General features: G+C 44.7%; 1 protein-coding gene across 1 annotated transcript in view; it reads right to left on the bottom strand.

Moving 5' to 3' along the window:
* col6a2 (collagen, type VI, alpha 2) overlaps positions 1–17,598 on the bottom strand; it is a 58,097-nt gene that overhangs the window by 13,755 nt on the left and 26,744 nt on the right. Inside the window, exons 14-27 of the mRNA XM_078403676.1 lie at positions 17,365–17,418; positions 16,137–16,172; positions 15,338–15,400; positions 14,637–14,699; positions 13,722–13,784; positions 11,547–11,609; positions 9,488–9,538; positions 8,875–8,910; positions 7,240–7,302; positions 6,378–6,440; positions 5,679–5,714; positions 4,534–4,579; positions 2,575–2,727; positions 1,399–1,851 (exon numbers count right to left, since the gene is read on the bottom strand). Coding sequence (XP_078259802.1) covers positions 1,399–1,851; positions 2,575–2,727; positions 4,534–4,579; positions 5,679–5,714; positions 6,378–6,440; positions 7,240–7,302; positions 8,875–8,910; positions 9,488–9,538; positions 11,547–11,609; positions 13,722–13,784; positions 14,637–14,699; positions 15,338–15,400; positions 16,137–16,172; positions 17,365–17,418 — 1,243 coding nt within the window. The remainder of the gene's footprint in view (positions 1–1,398; positions 1,852–2,574; positions 2,728–4,533; positions 4,580–5,678; positions 5,715–6,377; positions 6,441–7,239; positions 7,303–8,874; positions 8,911–9,487; positions 9,539–11,546; positions 11,610–13,721; positions 13,785–14,636; positions 14,700–15,337; positions 15,401–16,136; positions 16,173–17,364; positions 17,419–17,598) is intronic.

The raw sequence follows: 17,598 nt of genomic DNA, 5'->3' as shown, positions 1-17,598 counted from the left end.
CCAGGAAAGCAATTGCAGGCTCCATTTTTCATAAAGTTTCCCTGATGGAGAGTTTGATCTGGCAGTGATGATGATCTTATATACCCACCTCAAAGATAGGCAGTTGTTCTGCACCGCAGTAGTCAGATTCCTGAGAAAACTCATGTTATAGAAAAGCACATTGTAAGAATAATTGGACAAAAGGGGGTATGGGTTAGAGTATTTCAGACTGGCAAGAACACAGTTACTTTTCCCCACAGGATTTTCAGAAATAATGGTCTTATCACTACCAATAGGTTTGTTTTTGTTACTCAAGCTAAAAATACTAAAGGCGAAATGTTATATTGCTTCTCATTGCATTCATGTCAATGGAACCGATCATCTGTTCATTTCAATAGCCACCCACCGTTAAAGCATCAGATGTGTTCTTCAGGGCTGATGGTTACTGCGGGGAGGTTACATGGAAAAAGCTTTTTCCCTATACAGTTTAAATCCAAGACAACTATTTTTCTGCTTGTCAATTTTCACAGTAACGTTTTAGTGGTTTTCTAGTTACCGATCAAAATTGTATTATAACCAATTTGGCACATGTAATACAAAAATAGTTCCCTCATTCATCACTTTTGCATGCGATTTGCGTTATGGAGACACACATTATAGCAGAACTATAGCTTTTTTATAACATACACTAGCAGAACCAAGCAAATAAAAAGGAGAATAGCTGCCCAACCTGGAAGAAATATAACAGACTCCCAACACATTTTTTGCCCCAGCCCAGGCCATACACCCAACCCCAAGTTAAATATCTTGCTAGCATTTTGCCTTCACTACCACTCTCATAGGTAAAGAGGCTAGCTTGCCTTTCAGTACATCTTGAATTTGGCCATAAGGAACAGAAAGCTAAGATGTTTGCAGGCAATCATCTGGAAGGGCAGTGAAACAGAGAGAGGGGTCAGGGAGGGGCTGTCATTATTTGACACCAATGTTTACATGGGTTTTGAAAGCGTGTGATGCATTGAAGGGATGGCGGGTGTTTGTGGGGCGGGGTTGACTGAGGAGTGCCTCAGTCATAACCTGTTGTCAGTTCCACCAAAACAGCAACTTAAGAGGAGTGTTAACTGGCCCACAAGTTAACACTCCTCTTTAATAGCAAATATTACTATCCAACAAAAGCTTCACAAGATGTCTCCCCTTCTGGATCTTATCCCATCAATAAATCCGACACTGCTTAACTTAACCATTTCATGCAGTAGGATCTAAGTATTCCCCAAGGATGAGTTAGTTTACACTTTAACATTAGTATCTACAACAGACTATCAATCGCTAGGGGTGGAGGTGAGAAGGGATTAGGGGACTTTGAAGAGTAAACCAAACTTCACAAGGACATCTTTGAGACTGTTTCCCATCAGCTGGACCTACCAGGGCATAATAGATCCTCCATTTTGTCGATGAAGTCCTCAGCCACCAGGTCGGCAAAGAGGTTCATCTTATTCACGCGTCCGGGCTTCCCGCAGGCGATGGACCGCAGGGTCTCGGGGTCCTGGTCCTTTTTGAACATGTCGCCAATGCCGATGGCGTTGACGATGATGTTGTCCTTGCAGAGGGAGTTGAGCAGCGTGTCATCGTCCCTCGGGTCGGATCGCCCATCGGTGATCACCACAGCAAAGACCTTTGCGTTCTCGCGCTTGTTGGCCTGAATCAACATGTCATAGGCGAACTTGAGGGCGGACGGGGTCCACGTCCCACCTGCGATCCACTCCAGCCTCTTGACTGCCTCCTTGAACGTCGCGAGGGAGTTGATCTTTGGGTCGCTCAGATGCACTTGCTCGAACGTTCCTTCGTGACTGTACTGAACAATGCCAACACGAGCTCCTGCAAGCCAATGTCAACCATGAATGAGGTTATTGCAAAATACCAGAGTGAACATGGCAGATGGAAGCTCTATAGGCAAATGGAAACCAAACAGAATACACAGGAAAGAGGCAAAGTACGTGGTCCAAGACATGAGGGACCACCATATTTACAAATCCTAGGTCCGGATCAAGTCCCTTTTAGAGGATGATGTTCTCTCTCTCACACACATACACGCGCGCACACATACTCACGCATACACATGCACACATGCATGCACACATACCCACATGCACTCATGCACACACATGCATACACACGTACACGCACGCATGCGCAAACACGGAAAGTTGAGAGTTGACATCTTGCATGCAGTGTCAGAGGAGGTGCTGGAATCAGATACAATTACCACATTTAAGAGACATTTTGACAGATACAAATAGGCAAATCATAGGATAAAGTACTAGTGAACGAATGGAATGAGTGTAGAAGGGCAAAAAGGTTGGCATGGACGTGTTGAGCTGGAGGGTATGTTTCTGTAGTTGTAGCACACACTTGATGACACAATGAAGGAGAAAGGCAAAATAAAAGTAAAACAATAAATTATTTCATGGATATCCAAGTTATGGAGTGGGAGCATTCTGAACACTGGATAACGTGAAGAAATGTTCCCATATATCCGATTAGGAGGTAGCTCCACCTAATTTGGATCGCCATGAAATGAAACCCCTCCCGGCTGCTGACCTGTCTTAGAGTTAGGGTCCTTGGCCATTGAGCCCAAGCGGCTTACGGTGTTGATGACAAAATTCTTCTCCAGGGTGAAGTTGGTCAGTCCAATACTCTCTGAACTGTCAATAACAAAAACAATATCCAGCGGTCCACACTGCTTCTCACAATCTGAAGTATGGAGAGGGGAAAGAGGGAGAGTAATGAAGTTTAAGCAAGACAAACCAAAAATTTCTGAAACACACTTTGATAAGATTTATGAATGTTAGTTAATCCTAAATCAAGATGAATCAAAAATCTATGAATCAACTGCACCGTTTACACAATTCAGTGTCCCAGCTAATCACTAGAAGATCAAAGGTTGAATGGGGTTCACAAGAGATTGCAGATGTTGGAAACTTGGGTAAAAAATAAACTGCTGGAGGATCTCAGTGCAGTGAGCTGAGCAGCATCTATGGAAGGAATTGGACAGACATCATTGGCACAGACCACTTTACCTTAGACTTTTGAGACACAGCACGGAAACTGGTCCTTCGGCCCACCAAGTCTGTGCCGACTTGTGATCTAGCACTGTACACTAGCACTATCCTACATATTAGAGACAAATGACAATTTTGCCAAAGCCAATTAACCTACAAACCTGTACGTCTTTGGAGTGTGGGAGGACAACGGAGCATCCGGAGAAAACCCACGCGGTCACAGGGAGAACGTACAAACTCCATACAGACAGCATCCATAGTCAGGATTAAATCCGGGTCTCTGGCGCTGTAAGGCAGCAACTCTACTGCTATGCCATCGTGCCGCCCCGGTGGGAATGGCTGGATAACAAATCCAGCCCATCCTGTTGACTACCCTGTCATTGGGAAGATACATCACTCATGCTGTTATCATAAAAGAAGTTTGCAAATATTCAACTTAAGCAGCAGCTTGGCATGAGATGAACCTCCTTTGTTAGTCCCATTCTCATCATTACAGCTGCCCACTTACACTGGGGGACAGCCTTGCACTGTCGTGTGGTTGAACTAGATGCCACCACACACTGGAAGATTGTACCCAGGACTCCTCTGAAAGAAACAGCGGGGGAACAGCGAATGCTCAGGTGATGGAAGATCTGTCCCAGTGTTGCATCCAAATCAGTCAGGCAGAACATAGTAAGAACATGCCTCCACTATGTTGAGGATGAAGGAGGCTACAAGTAGTGATGGACATTGCCTGGTCTGTCACAGCTGTGGACCTCCCCAATATGGAAGGGGCCTACAGGATACTTTGCCTCAAGAAAGCAGCTAATATCATACGCCACCCTCCCATGCTCTCATCTCTCTGCTATCATGAGGAAGAAGGTGCAGAATTTTGAGAACCATTAGCTCCAAGATTCAACAACACATTCTTCCCATCAATCACCAGGCTCCTGAACCATCCTCAACAAACCTCATCACAACCCTACCTCAACACCAGGTAGAAACAAAAAGCTGCAGATTTTGGTTTATATCAAAGATAGACTCAAAGTGCTGGAGTAATTCAGCGGGTCAGGGGGCATCTCTGGAGAAAAGGATGTGAGGGTCCCGGCCCAAGGATGTGAGGCTCACACCCATCCTTTTTCTCCAGAGATGCTGCCTGACCCACTTAGTACCTCCAGCACTTTGTGCCTACCTCAACACTAAACTACTGCAGACTTTGCACTATGAAGATTGTACTGTATACTTTTGCTTGCACTATCATGATCTGGTTTATCTAGAATAACTGATATTTTTTTGTTTCTTAATTTGCTGTGTGTTGTATTTAATGTGCCTGTAAAGCTGCAGCAAGTAAGATTTTCATTGTTCCAGTCCCAATGCTTATGACAGTTAAATACTCTTGACTTCCATGCCTAGAAGGCATTGATCCCTGTCATCAGATCCCCTTTATTGTCAGAAAGGCCCATTGTAAAATGCCCCTGCATTGTGTTAAGCCTTTTGACTTGTAGACTGACAGACTCACCACAGCATCCACACGTCTCCCTGACATATGTCATCACATCACAGTCCTAGGAAGCAACAAGGGGAGTGCAATCAGGAGCAAGAAGAGATGCAAAATCCAAAGTCATCCACAGAAACCCAACAAAAGGAGAAGTTCCAACGCTTCTCTTCCAAGCCTTTTGGGTGTAAATTCATTGCATCCCACAACATGACTGGTGTTCTGGGTATGTCTTCCACATAGAGAAAAAATGCAGGCACGGTCTGTGAGGATTATTTCATTGCAAACACATGCCCTGAGTGGGGACTGTACACAATAGGATATTGCAGCTACAGGTCAAACATAAAATGGGATTAGCCCCCAATACATGATCAGTTTATGCTCCTATGGAGGTGTGCAACAGTTTCTGGCCAGTGCTTCCTTCATCTTATCCCTAGAACAACTTTTTCTGTTTATTATTTGGTGTCATGTTCGGCAAAGAGATTTTGGGCCGAAGGGCATGTTCCTGCTCTGTACTGTTCCATGTTCTCTCATGGCGATGGGAGTATCCAGCCATCAGTAATGTCCTCTCAGGTGGACCATGCACTAATCCAATGATATTACCAAGTGTCTATAAGGTAACAATTATGCATTTTTGCCTTTAAAGGCATGCAATCTCACCGTAAGAATATTTGTGTGGATTGATTGGGATGGCCAGCATCCAACCCAAAATGAATGAGTTATTCATTTTATTCGCTTTGTTTTTTCTGGGGTTTTGCTGTGCACCATCGTATTTATCCAGTAATGGTGAATTGCCAGTAATTAACTAACTGATGTGACTTGTTGAGGATGCTATTATATTTTAAATGTGTTAATTTCTGATTTCATAATACCACGTCATTTGCCTATGAGGGAGAGGGCTTGCTAGATGGGTGATACCATTCAGTCAAGAGTTATCCGATTAGGTAACAGAGAGACTGTCTGTTTTTGAATCAGGATGCAACGTTGGAGCACCATGACATTGAATGTGCTGGGAAGCGTTTCGCTGGGTGGAGGAAGGTGGGATCGCTGAATTCAGGTGCTGAATTCTCTTGGGTTTATAGAAGCAGAGCTGGGGATTGGCCATGGACTGTACCTTTGATCCTCTAGCATCCGAATCCCAGTGTGTATGCGAAACAGGAAGTACTTACTGTTAGACCTGGGTCGCCGGGAGATCCATGTAAACCCTGTATCATAAACAAGAAACACCATTAGCTCAAAGTAAGGAGACATGTCCCCGCCAGCCTCTCGCATTCTCTCCAGTAGGATCATTGAGAGATTCAGCACAGAAACAGGCCCTTCGGCCCAAAGAATCGTGGTAATTGGGGGTAGAGGACCAGAATGTCATCCTTCATTGATTGTTCAATCTCCAATCACGATATTGTACCTATCCAATAGGCCATCCTAAATGTGTAGGAAGGAACTGCAGATGTTGGTTTATACTGGAGTAACTCAGCATCTCTGGAGAAAAAGGATGGGTGACGTTGGGAAGAAACCCTTTTTCAGACTAACCCATCTTGTGTCTGAAGAAGGGTTCCCCCCCCGAAAGATCATACATCCTTTTTCTCCCACAACTACCTTCTCCAGCAGCTTGTTCCATACGCCCACCACCCTTTGGGTAAGAAGGTTTCCATTAAATCTTTTAATCAACATAAAGAATGGCATAGAATCAACAGGCTGAATGGCCTCATTAAAATTAGAGGAAAACATGAGAAATATGCCCTTCATACTATGAATCCAGTTCTGGATGGTTGTATCTTAATGTATAATCAATGATACAACACTTAACAATGTTTCGAGTAGATGCAACTCTCTACCGTCTGTTACAGATATGGTCAAGTGTCACTCACATCTTTCCCTGGGTCTCCTGGATTCCCTCTCTCTCCGGGCTCGCCAATTGATCCAGGGTCACCCTAAAGCAGAAAGAAAGGAGCCACACTGTGGATTATGTCATTACAGTAGCGAGCCAGGACTCTCCTGGCAAGCAGGCCCAACTCCCCCGCCGTGGGCCGACTTTGGAGGAGGACTTGCCCAGTAGGCCCTCACTTGTCACCATCTCCAGAAGGATCGGGAACCCACCCGGAGGGTCGTCGGTCGACGGCACCTTGGAACCCGCCGATGGCTCGTTGGAGTCCTGCCCAAAGGCTCGCGGACGTGAGTACCTCACCCAAAGGCTCGTTGGTCGACGGGACCGGGAACCTGCCCCAAGGGTCATTGGGCAGCATAACCGGAAGGGAGCTGGAGAAGTCAGCCAGTAGGAGGGTGAACCTGAGTAATGCCTCCAGAGTCTTCAGGAAGACTGCAGGACTCGCCCCCAGAACACAAAGATGGCCAGGCTAGGAGAGGAGAGGGATGTCGGTTCGCGGGAACTGCTCCAGTACATCGAGCGTGCAGGCTGACCAGACTTTGGACTTTGAATAATGGCACCAACAATTGGGCCCCAAATGTGTAATATATACAAAATGAATTTCCCTGTGCAGTTGTTTATAGAAACATAGAAACAAATAAAGCACTGTTGACTATTGACTGTTGACAACCACATTCGTATGGTCCATATTATATCTGTTTCAACGGGATATGTTGGAATATCAGCAGAAAGGCATCACGGTGTTGACTTGGCCAATACTGTTGCCAACTGTCTGGAAAGGCATTGAGCATTGCATCTGTCCGAGGTTCTGGAGTTTGGGAAATTAGAGCATTGCGAAGACTTACCTCTTCACCAAAGATCCCTTTGGAACCTTGTTCTCCTTTGCGGCCCATTTCTCCTTTGTTTCCCTGAGGGGAAAAAAAGTCTTAGCATCAGACAATGTGACTTTGCTATTCTGTCAAGTGGCCTCTGCCCTGAAACTGGATTTCACTCATTTTTTGGTGTGTGAATACATGCTGCGTTCGGTACCCCTCCCACCAATTGAGAGATTACAGCTGGAAACACCTGCAACTTCCTCCTTATATAGACACAAAATGCTGGAGTAACTCAGTGGGTCAGGCAGCATCACTGGGGAGTAGGAATATGTGACATTTCGAGTTGAGACCCTTTATCAGACTGAGAGTCAGGGGAGAGAGGAACTAAAGGTAGGGAGAGGTACAAAGAACAAATGAATGAAAGGTATGCAAAAGGATAAATCAAAGCCAGCATCAATGATCAAGGTGGGGCCCTCAATGGTCCATTTTTGGGATGTGGAGAAGGGGATAACGAGTGAAACTAATGAGGACAACGGTGGTATGGGAGGGAGATTGGACAAGGATTGTGGGGATGGGTGGGTTGGCTGGGAACGAGGATTGGTAGGGTGTGGTGGTAAGGAACTATGATGAAGGAGGCAGTGAGTTAGAGATTGTGTGCTTCAATATCAGCTACAACTGCTCTGCCAGAATTAATTTACAGATAAAATAGTTATCAGCCTTGTTGTAGGTTACCTCAGTATCACCGAAAGTAACCTAAAACTGGCATCAATGGCTAACATCTGCATTTGGCATTCGTAAAGGATGTTCCTCACCTAATATAACAGAGAACATGATCCTGGATAGAAGGCATGCTGGTTTATTGTCAACAACAATGTGGGGGTTCATGCACAATTTCCAACACATCTTGAGAGATGATAAAATCTTATACATTCAGGTTGAGAGCATCAGTTGAATCAGTGGCATCGTAAGTAGTCCAAAAGAGATTTATCAGGCTAATTCTTGGGATGAGAAGGTTATCCTAACATGAGTGGCAAAAGAGATATTAGAACTATATTTCTCTAAGTTTAGAGGATCGAGGGGTGAACTTTCTGAAACATTATAAGATATTTAGGGAGTATGACAGGTTAGATATTCAGATATTTCCCCTTGTGGGAGTTTCTCAACAAAGAGGATGCACTTGCAGGGTTATGGGGTGGCGATTTAAAACGGAGGTGTGTAGGAACCGCAGAGGGTAGTGAATCTGTGGAATTACTTACCTTGGAGGATTGTGAAAGCGAGATCTCTATTTAAAGAGCAAGAAGATAAACGTCTGAAGGATCAGAGAATTGAGAGTTGTGGGGAAGTGGCACAGAAAGGAGGAGGCCTGAGACAGATCACCTATGGTCTTGTTGAAGGATAGGCCAGGTTTGGGGACCTATTCCTACTTCTAATTAATTGTGTTCCAGCAAGAATTTTAGGCACAATCTTGAATTCTCAACTGGCCAGATACTGAATCCAGTCCCCACACAGACTGGGGCATTAACTATCACTCGACCGTCAGATCCACCCACCGCTTGTGTGTTTCCCACAATCAGCTTACAGGAACCTATGGATCACCTCACTCAAAGTTCACTCATATGATTCATCAGATCCACGGGTCTTGAACCAATGGAGGCACCAACTCACCATGTAGCCATCAGATCCTTCCACTCCCTCATCGCCCTGAAAAGAGAGAGAGAGAGACTATAATCCCTTTCTGTTCAACCTTGCCCTACCACCGCAGAATTATTCAGAGGAAAACACATCGGGAACTGAGAAAACAGGAAGGGGAAAGGGGTAGGGGAGGGGAGGGAAGAGGAAGGGGAAGAGATGGGGGTAGAGACAGGGGGGGGGGGGGAAGGAGAGGGAGGGTGAGGGAGGGAGAGAGAAGGAGAGAGGGGGAGAGAGAGGGAGGGAAGGAGATGGAGGGAAAAGGAGGGAGAAAGGAAGAGGGAGGGAGGGAGGGAGGGAGGGAGGGAGGGAGGGAGGGAGGGAGGGAGGGAGGGAGGGAGGGAGGGAGGGAGGGAGGGAGGGAGGGAGGGAGGGAGGGAGGGAGGGAGGGAGGGAGGGAGGGAGGGAGGGAGGGAGGGAGGGAGGGAGGGAGGGAGGGAGGGAGGGAGGGAGGGAGGGAGGGAGGGAGAAGGAGAAGGAGAAGGAGAGGGACAGGAGGGATGGGAAGGGGGGGCAAAGGAGGAGGAGGGAGAAGGAGAGGGAGAGGGAGGGGAAAGTGATGAAAGTAATGAACATATCACCACATTACCTGTTCTCCTCTGGGGCCTGGGAAACTGAATCCTTGCCTTCCTTTGTCACCCTTAAAATAAATTCAAGAAGAAAATTATGCAAGCAGTACAAACCAGACATCTGATAAACTAAAGGCAGACTTCCATTTCTACAGCTAACTCGATTACACCAGGGCAGTGATTAACTTTTAAAGAAACAAGGACCTGCAGATACAAAAAAGGACACCAAGTGCTGGAATAACTCAGCGGGTCAGGCAGCACCTTTGGAGAACATGGATAGGTGAAGATAGGGACACATCTTCAGACCCAGGTTAACTTTTGAAGTCTCATGACTTCCGGAAAACCTGAGTAAGGAAGTGTGGAAATGTTTTAAAGTTATGTTTTATCAGAAGTCAAACTATAGACTTTAGAGATACAGTGCGGAAACAGGCCCTTCGACCCACCAAGTCCGCGCCGATCAGCGATCACCTCCACACACTACCACTATCCCACACACTACCACTATCCTACACACTAGGGACAATTTTACAATTTATACTGAAGCCAATTAACCTACAAGCCTGTATATCTTTAGAGTGTGGGAAGGATCCGGAGAACCCAGAGAAAACTCACGTGGTCACATGGAGAATGGACAAACTCCATACAGATAGCATCCGTAATCAGGATCAAACCCAAGTCTCTGATGCTGTAAGGCAGCACTGCTGTGCCACTGTACTGCCCTAGAGCTGGCAGATAAGAGAATCTCCTAGCTTCAAGCAGTGCCAAACATTCCCAAAGACTTTCCCCCAATTACTTCTTTGTGATCCAAAATGACAGTCCCGCCTCTGATCACGTCTCAATTGCACTCGATCACTTGTCCTGTATTATAACTGGGGCTTCAGATATATGGATCGTTGGGCTCTCTTTCAGGACAGTTAAGACCTGTACTAGAGGGACAGGTTGCACCAGAAATGGAGGAGAATCAATATCCTTGCAGGAAGATCGACACAATGTGCTGGAAGAATCCATCTTCAGTCCTGACCCGAAACATCACCCAACCTTTTTCTCCCAAGATGCTACCTGACCCAATGAGTTACTCCAGCACTTTATGTCCATCTTAGGTATGAAACCAGCATCTTGCAGTTCCTTGTTTTTACTAACTTTGCGGGAAGGTTTACTAGTGCTATTTGAGAGGGTTTAAACCAGACCGGCAGGAGTTGGGGACCTGAGCAGCAGGTCAGAAAGTGGAAGGTCTGAGGCGAAGGTAGAAGTTAAGACCAGTAAGTCTCAAAGGAAGGACAGGCAGGGAGAAGTTAGTGAACATGGTGACCTAAAGTGCATTTATTCCAATACAAGGGGTATTGTGAATAAAGTGGACTAACTTAGAGCCTGGATCAGTGCATAGAATTATGATGTTGTGCCCATTATGGAAACTTGGTTGGGACAGGACTGGTGGCTCAATGTACTAAGGTCTCAATGTTTCAGACATGATAGAGAGGGAGGTAAAATAGGTGGAGGAGTTGCTTTACTAACCAGGGAGAATGTCAGCTGCTGTCAGAGAGGACTTACTGGAGGGTTCATCCATTGAGGCAATATACGCATGGCTCAAATATAAGAAAGGTGTAATCACTCTCATGGATCTATACTATAGGCCTCCCAATTGCCAGTGGGAGATAGAGAAACATATATATGGACAGATGCGACACCAACAAGGTTGCTCCACAACGCTGCATGGACGAACCAAACATATGATAAGAAATAAAACAAAATGTGTGACATATTCATCGTCAGCCAGTATTTGGGGAGAGATAAAGGGTTCATTTTCAGGTAAGTAGCTTATTACCATGGGGAAAAGTAAACGATTAAATGATAATGTTGTATGTTGCAGAGAAAATGAAGAGGGCATGAGGGAACTGAAGCTTGGCGATCAATTCAAAGACAAAATGGACGATGAAATGGATGGTAAAGGCATGAGTGAATAAAAATGAAGTTGGTCAGGCTTTGAGCATGGGACACAACACAATGGCAACCTTCGCACTTACCTGACATCATTTGACAAATACTCGTACTTATTGCACAGCCAACTGTCCATATGCCTACCTTGGGGCCGGGAGGTCCTGAGTCGCCCCTTGGTCCGACCTCACCTGGGTCTCCTCGCGATCCCTGAAACAAGGCAAAGTTACGTTTCTACCCGATTGTAGAATGCATACACCCAATGTAACTTCATGACACTCAACTGACGTATATTTTGTGACTGGGTTATCCCACGAGCAGAAGGCATGAATGGAGTAGTGGTGGGATGGAGGAAGAGTGGGCAGGGGTCTGGGAGCAGAGAGGTGGGAGGGAGTGAGAGCAAGGAGGCTAGAGATGGAAGAGATGGTGTGGATGCGAGGCCTGTCTTTCCTTCAATAATTCAAACCAATCTGAATTTCCCTAGCTTTCCGCACAGCCTTCCAGCCATTCAAATAAATATGCAGTTCATCAAGCATTCCTGGTGAGCAAGCATTCAATGCTTCTATGCGTGAACATTTATCCAGAATTCTTCTCAATTTTCAGTGATCAATTTTACACTTGTTGCTTTGCCAATATCTCCCTAAACATACTTCCATTATTCTGTCCTTCTGCAGAACCTCTGTTGTATGTCAATAAACCTCCCCTCCCCATCTCTGGTGCTGTACTGCATTGGATCATGTCCATGGTTTTAATGTAAACTTCTGGTAGAGCACTAAACTACTAATCTTTAATCGGACTTTACTGGACTTTATCCTGCACTAAACGTTATTCCCTTTATCATGTATCTGTACACTGTGGATGGCTTGATTATAATCATGTGTTTCAGTTGATTGGTTAGCACGTAACAAAAGCTTTTCACTGTACCTCAGTACTCATGACAATAAACTAAACTGAACTGAACACCTTTTGAAAAGCTTTTGGTCTCATGTCTAACTTATTTTCCAAAATGGTAATTCCTTAAGAAGTAATCCATTAATTTGCCAAATGTGCCTTCCATCCAAATTCAATAAAGCTATACATTTTTCAAAGGTGACAGAATTTATTTTGAATTATTTGTTTGATCAGAAGTGATGATAAACCTCTGTCTGAAACGCAGCTCACCCTTGCTCTCTCTTGATTCACTACACTGGCTATTTCCTCAATATAATTGGCACATCTAATCACATCTCTATTTTCTCCTCTTGGACTTCTTGACATGGCCTACAATCTACACCATATGGCCTTATGATTTAATTCCAATCCAAAATCATCCCTTCCTTCCAATTCCTCACCCATGTTTTTGCTCCTCTATAATTTTTCTCGGGAAGTTTTGTAACTTTCCTTTTTCAATACCATTGTCCTCTCCATTTCCCTGGCTGCACCCACATTATTATGGTTTTTGAGGATTTCATGACAATTTTCTCCTTCCAAATGTCATCTTATGCAAAAGGGCAATGGATTTGGCAATCTAGTGATCTCCAGAGTAACGCCACAGATAGTTTTATCCTGCCCCAAATCACACAGATCCAGCTGTGATGTTATGTATACTTTGGTACCTGAACCAATGGCTTATCAGCAAATGCTTCAACTTATGAAGCAAACAAAGCAAAAGGAAGCTGTGGAAGGCAGAGGAGGTCACACAAAATAAAGCGTCTGCTGACAAAAGTCAGGGACGTTGTTACCGTATGTTAATGGTCCCTTTATTGGCTAATTATGGATACATATAGTCCAGAACATGAGAGCCCATGCGGTATCCAATCTGGCTACTTAATAATCTGCAGATATCAACAACTTTGTCCCCATACCTCAACAAAGTCACTTTATCCAATAAGTGACCAAATTGGGGGAGAGAGTGGGGGTCAATATAAGTTTTTGAACCATAGATTGTTACGTTAGTTACTGTCCCTAAAGTAGTTCACGGAGGGACCCATAAGTATCACTGAAAGTTTGCACCATGCGTTGGATACTTTGCAAAACAATTTCTCCAACACTCAGTTTGAAGGGACCCTTAACAAATGGGTCTCCCACCAATGAACGTTAATGACAGATTGGATGTGGGAGCCTCGGGGAGCTGAAGGATTGCATGGACTATGTGGTGAGCAAAACAGGACGAAGACCAGTTATTTAAAAAATGGAGGACGTATATTTTCCAATCCTTTTGAACTCTTTTGTTTGTGGCATATGTTTAAAGGTAAGCAGGCAGGTGGGTGGACATGGGATATCCACAAGATGAAGCTCTTGGAATGGAGTTTATTGTTTGCTGGGTCAGAAAGTGCAACTTACATTCAAGCCCAGTCCTCCAGGGAAGCCTACGTTTCCTCTTGGTCCTGGAAGGCCAATGTCTCCCTGTGGACAAAGTGAAGATATCAACGTCAGCTGGAAATGGTCAGGTCTCCTGCTCTGAGGCCTCAGGATAAAACCAAGTAGGTGAATGATAGTTCAGGGGAAGTGAATTTCAGTTTCATGCTTTAACCACAATAACCCCCCCAATACAATGATATCAGAGAGGGCCTTCATTCAGAGGTTCTGGAGGCTGCGAGAGGTTTCTCAACCTGTTCTGGCAGTTATGTAGATCATGGCAGACCTGTGTCCTAATTCCATCTAGTTTCCTTGCGTATAGGTTAACAAATGATAGGAGCAGAATTAGGCCATTCATCCCATCAAGTCTACTCCGCCATGGCTGATCTATCTCTCCCTCCTAACCCCATTCCCCTGCCATCTCCTCATAACCCCTGACAGGGTTCCTTAACATACCCTGCACGTTCCCTTCAAAGTCGGCCACCATCTTGGCTTGGAAATATATCGTCAGTACGTCATTGTAAACAATGAACCCCCTCTCATGTGGGAGTATATTCACCAGAGGGACTGCATATATCACCGAATGCTTAGGGCACAAAATGGCCATTCATTCCATTGTGCCTGTTCTGGCTCTCTACTCGAGCAACTGTCTAATCTCACCCATTAGCTTATTCGCTATGGTCTTTCTTTACCTCCCTATATTTATGCAGCCCACTTCCTTCTACCGTACAGAAGAAACATTCTGGTGAATGTCTGTGCTTTTTTTTTGCATATCCAATTGATTTTCAGCAATTGCTCCACTTAGACTCCTCTACCCCTCTGCTCCTTCAGAAAACATTTTGTTAGATTAGGTTCAGATTATCATTCCGCTTGCTCTGGCGTGCACAGGCAGCCCCTCACCTTCTCTCCTTTCAGTCCGCCTTCACCTGACAACCCACGCACACCTTCAATTCCAACATCGCCCTGTTAGGACAAGAAAGCTTATTAGTTTTCGTTTTTTTAGTTTAGAGATACAGCGTGGAAACATGCCCTTCGACCCACCGAGTCTGCGCCGACCAACTATCCCTGCACACTAATAATATCCTGCACACTCTAGGGCAATTTATTATTTTACCAAGCCAATTCGCCTACAAACTTGTATGTCTTTGGAGTGTTTGAGGAAACTGGAGCACCCGGAGATAAACCACTCAGGTCACGGGGGAGAACGTACAAACTCAATAAAGACAGCACATGAGGTCAGGATCAAACCTGGGTCGCTGGTGGTGTAAGGAAACAACACTCATGCTGCGCCACCGTGCTGTCTAATTCAGCCAGTCATTAACAGTCCATTACATTTCTGACCCCTTGCCCCCATCATGAAATGACATTGTGTCTCCAGCGCTGGTGACTATACATTTCCTGCGATGAATGTACGGATCAAAATCCAACTGTAGTCCACATCAATATATGCTCAAGGTGATTATAGTGCCATGCTTACAAGTTCCACCATTTAAAAGGATGCTCATGCAGAAGATGCTGCTGTGGCCACCGTGCACCCCACCTCAAGTATTTCAATTGCTCCTTGATAAGAAAGCCTTGGGATGGAAAAATAACAGACTCACCTTATCTCCCCTGTTCCCATTTGGTCCAGGACTTCCTTTGGGTCCAATATCACCTCTACGGCCCTGCCATTGAGATTGACAAAAATAACTGATTGCACTGCTAACATTAGCTCAATGACACCCACGGGCATTGCAAAAAAAGGCTGGTCCACGATCCGGCAAATCCTAATGATAAATGTTGCTGTAATTACATCATAAGGTCATAAGTGATAGGAGCAGAATAAGGCCATTCGGCTCATCAAGTCTACTCCACCATTCAATCATGGCTGATCTCTCTCTCCCTCCTAACCCCTTTGTCCTGCCTTCTCTCGAGGACACTTGACACCCCTAATCAAGAATCTATCTATAACTGCCTTAAAAATATCCAATGACGGCCTCCACAGCCTTCTGTAGCAATTTCACAGATTCACCACCATGTATGCATGTCTATACTTTTTGTATGTGTATCGGTAAAATCATTTGCATGTTTATGTACCTTCATGAATGTTTACATGTGGCTGTGCACTCTTGAAAATACAAATATAAGATCTGCAATCTATATGTGGAGTCATAGAGTCCTTGAGCCCATCATGTCCACATACTGACCTTTTGTGCCTATGTTACTAATTCCAATTGCTCACATTGTGACTGTACAAGACTCTTATTCACCCACACAGATGGATGACTCATGTGTCACATTCCTGTGTGAGTTGTGTTGGATGATGTTCTTAACTTTGGTTTAATTTCCACAGTACTTTTGTGAGTTTGAGACACTATCTGTGAGTACACAACATGTTTTATAAAAGTGAATAAAAGTTACCACATCTCCTTTGGGACCTGGATTTCCTTTGCCTCCCTGCAAAATTAAAGAAAGCAGAACAACATCAATTAGTAAGAAGGCACTGAAGGGCCACAATGCATATTTATCATACCCAACCTAGTATATTCGGCACCCTCCTTCTGATGGAATCTCATATGTAATGGGCAAAACAAAAGGGACACTGGACAGCCCATTTCCCCAACACTTCACTTTGTCCAAAAGGTCTGCTGTTAATTATAGGGTAGTTCTGTGGAAGCTTCAATATGACAAGCGTTACGATAGCTGTACAGCACAAGGACCTTTGGACATCCTTTGACATAGTGCATAAGGTTCTTGAGATGCATCCTTTGACGTACAGCTAACTATAACCGAGATCTTGATAGTCATCCTTACAAAAATTAAATAGGAGTAAAGGATTGAATAGCTTTTGCACTAATGTCTGCTTTGTTGTATTGTCTTTTTCCTATTGCTGCCTTGGATAATTTATGTGTAGTTTATGTTCTTGTGAGTTATCCATGCGCCTGTGATGCTGCTGCAAGTGAGGTTTTCATTGGACCAACAGCTCACTACACTTGTGCATATGACAAAACCCTGACCAGCAAAAAGGAACGTGACTTTGAAAGAAGGAAAAGAGTGGAGGGAGAGTAAGCTCATATATGGGAGAGAAAGGGGAAATGACTGAGAGGCATGAGAGAGGAAAGAAAATGGGAGTGGGATGGAGGCAGGACAAGAGGCAGAACTAAAACAGAAGAGAATGATTGATCAAGAATGATAAGGGCCAGAAGGAAGTGCAAGAAGATAACACAAGAACAAATGCAAAAGAATGAGAGAAGCAGCCAGAAAATGAGATAAGGAGCAGGATGAGAAAAGGAAAGGATGAAACAATGGCAATACAAATCCTCGATATTGAAGGGGTCATGTGAACGGGAAGGGGATGGCCGGAAGAGACAGAAACGTAAAAACAAGGGAGATCCAGCATTAGTTTGAAAAAATATAAACAAGAGAAATGAGTAACAAATACAGAGTCGAGAGTGGGTCGCAATAATTTTACAGGACTGTTTATGGAGTGTCGCCTGCCATCCTGATGATTATTAGGCAGCAGTCTCCTCACAACTACCCAGTGTAAGCTGAAGCCACAACCTGAGGTTCAAAACAAGCTAAGATGGAAGGCAGTGCTGGAACACTCAGGAACAGTGGACTGGTTTCGATTTGGAGTGCTGGTCATTACCTTTCCTCCCTTCGGACCCATTTTTCCTGAACGTCCAGAAGATCCCCGTGGTCCCTAAGGAAAATAAACACAGTTAATCAAAGGAAAGTGAAGGGGCAGCATGAAAAGATCCGGCTCGCAAAACTGCTGTTCCTCCTTCTCAAGATGCACTCCCACCCTTGCGCTCAGAAAAGAGGGAGCATTTGTTTCAGGTCGTAACAGACTTGGAGTGGTGACACTCGGTCAAGTTGTTCT

The sequence above is a fragment of the Rhinoraja longicauda genome, chromosome 8 (assembly GCF_053455715.1).
Source record: "Rhinoraja longicauda isolate Sanriku21f chromosome 8, sRhiLon1.1, whole genome shotgun sequence".
NCBI classification, from domain to species: Eukaryota; Metazoa; Chordata; class Chondrichthyes; order Rajiformes; family Arhynchobatidae; genus Rhinoraja; species Rhinoraja longicauda.
Note: the sequence above shows the minus strand (reverse complement) of the source record. Positions and strands in the feature narration are given on the sequence as shown.